Source organism: Myotis lucifugus, unplaced genomic scaffold (genome assembly GCF_000147115.1).
Source record: "Myotis lucifugus unplaced genomic scaffold, Myoluc2.0 scaffold_967, whole genome shotgun sequence".
NCBI classification, from domain to species: domain Eukaryota; kingdom Metazoa; phylum Chordata; class Mammalia; order Chiroptera; family Vespertilionidae; genus Myotis; species Myotis lucifugus.
In genome coordinates this window covers 24,999-31,918 of record NW_005872015.1, presented here as the reverse complement: position 1 = coordinate 31,918, position 6,920 = coordinate 24,999, and the positions used below count along the sequence as shown (strand labels likewise).

Here is a 6,920-nt window from a genome sequence, read left to right as displayed (position 1 = left end):
TGATCCTCCCCTTCCCCGGATGCTCCACTGATTGGTATAAAAGCCCGCATTTCTGTCATTTGCATGGGGACAGGAGCCCACAGCCAGGGAAATCAGAGAGAAATTAAGGGCAGAGGCTGGTCTCGGGAGATCTCAGGGATACAAGTCGTCCCAGCAGCTCTGGACTGTCTGCCTCCTGAGTATTAGAGCAAGTGACAAATAAGCTTGTATCATGTCTAAGTGACAACTATTGGCTAGTCACTAAGTAATATAGACGACTCTCAGAGTGAGTATGAGATCAATAATCTAAAGTACAAATTAGATTCTTGTGTTTGCATTAATAGTTCCTATGCAACCTTTGACGAGCGTCAATCTTGGTGTGTGAGATGTACTGTATATTTTGTATGAGTGAAGGGGTGAGGGGGACAAAGACCCAGATTGGGGGGGAGGGGGGCAGAGACCCCGAGGCGGAGTGACAGAGACCCATGGAGACGGGACAGAGACGGGCAGAAAGGTGGGAAGCGAGCGTAGGGCGTATGGAGATGCGAGGTGGGCAGAAGCCGGAGACAAAGAAAGAGATGAAATAAATAAGTAAGTAGGCGAGTCCCACAGAAGGGAACCTCCAAGGGTGATCAGGGAAAGAAGTGAATCAAATCCATCGCCTTCTGGGTCCCCATCCTGTGTCCACGCCCAGCACCTCCCCCACCCGGGCCCTGGATCGCCGTGGCCCACTGTGTCCTTCCGACCGACCGACCGACCACCAGCTCACTTGCCCATTCAGAGGTCCCTGGCACTGCCTAGGGCAGGGACCGGGTCATCGACAAGGACAGGCAGGAGGCAGACGGGGCAGGGGCCGGAGTTCCGGGGAGGAGGGCACTCACTTGACGGAGGCTGCGCTGGGCCAGCGCCGCCCCAGCTTGGCCAGCTGCTTCCTGGGATAATTGATCCAAAGGCCCACGGGCAGATGCAGCTTCCCGAAGCGGGGGCTCCCGCCCTCCTTCCGTTCACCAGATAGCATGGCCCTACGGGAGGGTGGGCAAGGCCCTGACTCCTGAGGCTTTGAGTAGTGGGGATGGGCTGGAGGGGAGGGGAGGGCCTGGACTTGGGTCAGAACCTGGAGGGGGGCTGGGGCCCAGGCTCCTGAGTCTGGGTAGAGGAAAGGGAAGGGAGCCCGGACTCCTGGGTGTGGGACGGGAAGTGGCCGAGGACTGAGTCCTGGATCTGAGGGAGGAGGGATCTGGACTCCCGGGTCCCCGGCTCTTACCCTGCTTCGGGTCCCAGCAGCACCCCGGGGGGCCCTGGCTCCGTCGGCCTGGGTCTGCTCCCGACCCCACTGCTCCTGTTCAGCCTTTCCTCTGCCCCAGCTCCCAGCACTGGGTGGGGGACAGGAAAAGGCCAGAGGAAACCCGGCAGGAAGAGCGGGGAGGGGGCGTCCTGTGAGGGGACCGGGCCTGGAGGAGGAGATCTGGGTAGCGCTGGCTCTGCCCCACTCCTTAATTCTGGATCGCACAGCAGCCCGCTGGGCCCTGCCAGGACCCACGGGGGGGCCTGGCTCCAGCCCCTCCTCCCTTGGAGAGGAGACTGTCCCCAGACCTCACCTCTTCGGGGAACCCCAAGTTGAGATCAGTATGGAGGAGTGAGTCAGATACTTAAAACAATCAAATAAATCTTTATTGGCTCCTAGATTTTTCGTCCTTTTTCTCTGGAACGTTGGGGCTCTGAGCAGCCTCCTTGGCAGTGCTGACCCAGGACTTTATGGAATCAATGAAGTATCCAGGATTCTTCTCGGACCAATAGCAGAGCATCCTGGGAGACAGTGGGGTGCACACAGCCAAACCGGGTCAGCCCCCAGCCCCCAGTATAGCTGATCTTATTCTAGCCATTATCCGAGCTTCGCCCTCCTCGGGAAGCCCCAACTGGTGGTTCCACACCCCACCCCCCAGTGGCAGTCCAGGGCTCAGGGCTCCACGGCTCCCAGACCCACCTCTGGACTGGAAGTCCCGCCCCTCAGCCAAGCCCTGCCTTTCTCTGCAGGCTGCTCACAAGATGACAATGCTGGCTATCAGCACCACAAAGCCCCAGATCAGCAGCCCGACCAGGAGGCTTCTCAGCATGTTCTCCACCGTCGGGGACTGCGCCGCGGAGGACGGCGACGGAGGCGGAATGGTGGTGGCGGCCGACTTGTTGGGCTTCCAAGTCACCTCGTCCAGGGTCACATCCTCCGGGTTTGGGATGATGTTTGTGGACGGCGTCTCCTCCACAACTCTTTTGGGCAACACTGATAGAGGAGGAGAAAGGGATCGTCCTGGGAGGCACCAAGAAGGTCCCAGCACAGCCAGGGCCAGGGCGAGCCCTCCGGGCCCCGGCCCGCCCCCGGACCCAGCCCCAGCAGGAGATAATTAACGTGCCTCCGACGGCTACGCCGGAACCCCACCCCGAAGGAAGCCCTGCCTACGTGGCCAAAGCCACACGCGGGGCAGGAAGTTATGCCCCCGCACACGCCCCTGAAGCAGGCCGCTCCCAACCCCGGACCCCGGAATCCCATTCTCCTCTCAGCTCCCCCGCACTGACCTCTGACATGATAACGGATGATGGTGGCGGGGCTGTTTTTCACGGTGTTCAGCTGGCAGCGGTAGGTGCCCGCATCCGATGGATTTGCCTTGGTCTTGGTCAGGGTGGGCGCTGTCCCCTTGTACACCATGCTCTCAGGTTTGTTCTTCCAAACCTAGACCCAAGCTCAAGGGGTCACAGAGGCCTGGGGAGTTCAGGGGTTGGGGGAAGTACAGGGGTAAGAAGATCACGGGTCTCAGTGGGGGAGATGGGAGTCCTGTGTACTGGTCGGGGTGTAGGGTCCGGAAGGGGTCATTGGCAGCCAAACCTAGTGGGTCATGGGTCATGGGGAATGTGAGACAGGGGGGCACACGGGCCTGGGGGCTCGGAGTTCAAGGGGTACGGGGTTGGAGGGCCCCACCCTGTAGAAGGTGTAATCAGTCAGGCCTTCAGAGATGTGATGCCAGTTGAGCTCACAGTCCAGGATCATGTCTTCCATTTCATGGACATTGACTCTGCGCTCTGGGGACAGGGGGTCACGGTGGGATGGCGCTTTATGGCTCTTGGCCTTCCCCCAACTCCCCTCCACTGGGTCAGCCCCGCCTTTTCTCTTCCGCTGACCGGTGGCCTTGGCCCACCCCTCCTCTCGGGCCCAGCTCTCTCACCCCCGCAATCCAGGTTCTTCCGACAAGCGTGAACCTTCTTCTCGCAGGAATTGCACCAGGTCAGAGTCTGCAACATCATACCTGCGGGAGCAGGGTCAAGGCTGTCTGCGCCCCCTGAGAGGCGGGGCTAAAAGGAGAGGGCCAGGGCAAGGCTGCGGGGCAGGGCAGGGCCAGGCTCGAGCCCAGCTCGGTAGGAAGCCGGGATCTAACCAGGCTCCGGAAAGAGTGCTCCCCTAGATGGCCTTGGTGCAGAAGGAATGCTGGAGACCCGGACCCTCGCAGGCGCGGAGAATGAAGACACAGGAGACCCAGCAGGGGGAGGAGAAAGGCTGGGCATTCACAGTAGATATGAGGGAAAGAGGACCAGCTCCCATACTCCGTACTCACCGCATTTGTTGGGACAGAGAGCTGCCTCGGAAGAGAAAAAAAAAAAAAAAGACAATCATATTGTTAAGCTAAAGGGGATGAGAGAGGGGGCAAAGGTCGGGGCTGGTGCTGGAGCTCCCAGCTTTGCGGGAGGAAGGACCTGGGTGCCTGAACCCCTGGGTCTGAGGGAGGAGGGACCCGACCTGGAGAAGCAAGGGGCTGGGGACAAGGACTCTTGGACGGAGGATGGGGAGGCTGGGGGCCCGGAACTCCCATCTTCCCTCACCATCTTTTTGGAACAGAGAAACGTGTCTGGCAAAGGTCTCCTTTTGCTGCTTCAACATCCAGAACAGCTCCTTCACGAGGAGCTCACCTGGGAAGAAGCAGGATGAAGCAGAGGGGTCCCCTCCCCGCCTCCAGGTGTGAGCTACAGGAAGTGTGTCTCTGCCTGCAGAGCCTGGCTCTCAGAACAGTGAAACTGAATGGCCACTGAACATACTGGCTAAGCAACGGCTGGGACTAGAGCCCTGTTGTGGTGTCCGGTCGAGGGTGACAAAGCTGCAAGGCCACACAGCTAGCAAGTGGCAGAGCCAGGAATCGAACCTAGGCAGTCTGGTTCCAGAGCCCAGTACCTGGCCAGGTGTCACCATCGATCACTTCCCTGAGAGATTCTGGAGCCCCTCCCCTGTCCCCTCCATGCATTTACCTATCTTTAAAAATATATATTTTATTGATTTTTTTACAGAGAGGAAGGAAGAGGGATAGAGTTAGAAACATCAATAACATCAATGAGAGAGAAACATCGGTCAGCTAGCTGCCTCCTGCACACCCCCTACTGGGGATGTGCCGGCAACCAAGGTACATGCCCTTGACCGGAATCGAACCTGGGGCCCTTCAGTCCACAGGCCGACGCTCTATCCACTGAGCCAAACCGGTTAGGGCCATGCATTTACCTTTTACGTCACTGTCCGTGATGCGTTTCAGTTCCTTCAGAAAACTCCAGGTTCCCTTTTCCAGTGTGTCATCATCTGTGGCGGGGTAGACAGAACCTCAGATTCCAGTGTTAACTGTATGGAGGGCTCACCTAGTCTTAGAAACTACAATACCCATGGGGCCACTGGGCAAGGATAGGCCTGGTGAAGGGACGATCCGCCTGTTGCTTTCTGGGAATTGTAGTTTTGTTGCATAAAATTGCAGGATAAGGGGTAGGGGAACACAGTATTTGCTAGCCCTGGGGAAACCCCCTAAATCTGTACCCAAACCCAGAAGACTCTGCCTCCAGCCCTCTCATCCTTGCACCCAGCAACCCTAGCCCCAGACCCCTCCTTTCCCAGGACCCAGGAGTCCCGGCTCTGCCTGGCCCTCACCGACGACCTCCAGAAAGGATTCGTCCTCCTCAAGCTCCAGATTCTTGAAATCCTTCACGGTATCCTCTAACTTTTCCATCAGGGCTTTGTGATGCTCAGCCCCCAAGTGGTCGGGCAAGTAATCCGTCTCCAAGGATTTTAGAGCCTCCACGACCCTTTTATCACACCAGAGACAACCCAGGGCAGGAAGCAGGCAGCTGCCCAGCGCGGCCACCAGGAGAGGAAACCGCGGCCCCATTGAGGCCAGGGCGTTCAATCCACGCCGACCTCCGGGAAAGGTCCTTCCACCCGGAGGCCGTGTGCGCTAAACGAAGAGATGCCCTTCCCCGAGACGAACGGACCCCCCACCTCCCCCCAATGTGCAGGGCGCACACTTCTCGTTAGGAACACGAGGAGTCCCGATGCACCCTCATCAGCCACTGCCCGATCCGGACTCCAGAGCCTTGTGCCTGCAAACACTAGGGTTCGCGGAAGAGCCGGGGGTCCAGGCTCCGAGGGCTTTGCGAGAGGAGGACCCGGCCACGTCCCTCCACCCTACTATTTTCCCACTACTAAAATGAGGGGTTTTGGTTAGGGGCGAGGGTGAGGTTGGTTGCGTGGTATCGAAAGCATTGGACTGGGGTCAGAGGCACGGCTCGCCCCACGCCACGAGGTACTCCCACGGCAAACGACTTCTAACTTCCTAGTTGGAGCCCGAATTCCCAAGGGATACTCCCTGGGAGCTTCCTTGGCCCCGCCCAGAAGCTGCACTCCGAGCCTGATTGGACCGCAACAAAGGGAGTCCCCGCCCATCGCGCGGTGACGTCACAGAGGCGGCCGCCTTTTAGACCGGAACTTTCCCAGCATTTACCGAAGAAGTGCCCCTTCTGCTCCGGCTTGCCAGGCACGAGGAACGGGGTTCCGGCCTCAGCTTCCTCCCCATCCCCGGCCCCAGGACCCAAGCTCCCCACTAGGTGCCCAAGACCCCGGCGTCGTCGACATAGGAGGACGCGAGAAGCGGCCCTTCCCAGCGCTAGGAATAGAACTCCCAGAAGGCCCCCTGGTCTCCCTCCAGAGCGCCGCAGCCAGCCCCATGGCATTATGGGAAATGTAGTTCAAGACCTAGACTCTGTGCTCACTTCCTCCTCCACCTTCTCTCCCAGCCTCTGGGGCTGAATGCCAAGGTCCCGGAGGAAAGTGAGGTCTGGGGGACCGTATTGAGAGGTGAGAATGGAAGTGGGGCTCAGAGACCACAAGTCTGACAACAAGAGGCTGCCAGATCTGAGCAGGGAGAATACCCTAAGACATGAGCCATGAGAGTCCCTGGAAGTTCAGCACTTTTCCTCCTAACACACACACACACACACACACACACACACACACACACACAAACACAAAAGACTCCAAAAAAATTACAGAGACAGAGTTTGCTGATGTGGACTTTTAATTCATACCTCCTTCTCCCACCCATGGCAGCTGAGTAGGGAATAGCACCCCCCCCCCCAAAAAAAAAAAAACTACAAACAAAACTCCATGAGAAGACTAGAAACAAGTCTGTAATAAAAGTATCAACCTTCATCCCCTTCAAAAAGCATCAAGGGGCCCTAGCTGGTTTGGCTCAGTGGTTAGAGAGTCAACCTGCGGACTGAAGGGTCTCAGGTTTGATTCCGGTCAAGGGCACATGCCCAGGTTGCGGGCTTGATCCCCAGCAGGGGACATGCAGGAGGCAGCCAATCAATGATTCTCTCTCATCATTGGTGTTTTTCTCTCCCTTCTCCCTTCCTCTCTGAAATCAATAAAGATATATTTAAAAAAAAAAAAAAAGCACTAAGGGGCTCCTGAAATCTGAGTCAAGAATCCGGTCCTCCTTGGCTAGACCCTAGCCAAGGGCACTCCTGCTTGGGTATGAGACTAGTGCAGGGTCTGCATACCCTCGGATCTTCCCATCCCTCACTTGCCCAAGGCCAGAGTCAGTGAATTTAGGGGCAGACAGACAGTGGTTGGCAAGGGGGCC

At 57.8% G+C, this 6,920-nt stretch overlaps 1 protein-coding gene across 4 annotated transcripts; it reads right to left on the bottom strand.

Moving 5' to 3' along the window:
- Positions 1-1,628: 1,628 nt before the first annotated feature.
- Positions 1,629-6,629, bottom strand: IZUMO1 (izumo sperm-egg fusion 1). 4 transcript variants are annotated; one of them, XM_023747767.1, is made up of 9 exons: positions 5,778-6,629; positions 4,514-4,588; positions 3,847-3,933; positions 3,582-3,602; positions 3,195-3,275; positions 2,951-3,051; positions 2,551-2,704; positions 2,023-2,257; positions 1,629-1,785 (listed from the first exon to the last, which is right to left on the bottom strand). In XM_023747767.1, the coding sequence occupies exons 1-9, from the start codon at positions 6,004-6,006 to the stop codon at positions 1,650-1,652; spliced, it is 1,119 nt and encodes a 372-aa protein (XP_023603535.1). In that variant the 5' UTR covers positions 6,007-6,629; the 3' UTR covers positions 1,629-1,649. The 4 variants fall into 4 exon arrangements, 3 of the variants coding, with proteins under 3 accessions (XP_023603535.1, XP_006107056.2, XP_023603536.1); XM_006106994.3 differs by lacking the exon at positions 5,778-6,629 and adding an exon at positions 4,928-5,771; XM_023747768.1 differs by lacking the exon at positions 5,778-6,629 and adding an exon at positions 4,928-5,165 and having other exon boundaries at positions 1,655-1,785; positions 2,002-2,257.
- Between the last annotated feature and the right edge of the window lie 291 nt (positions 6,630-6,920).

Coding starts and splice junctions, on each gene's coding strand:
- IZUMO1 (XM_006106994.3), bottom strand. CDS start 5,165: ATGGGGCCGCGGTTTCCTCTCCTGGTGGCCGCGCTGGGCAGCTGCCTG. Junction 3,052..3,194: donor GAAGAACCTGGATTGCGGGG/GTGAGAGAGCTG, acceptor CCCTGTCCCCAG/AGCGCAGAGTCAATGTCCAT. Junction 2,705..2,950: donor CTGATTACACCTTCTACAGG/GTGGGGCCCTCC, acceptor GCTTGGGTCTAG/GTTTGGAAGAACAAACCTGA.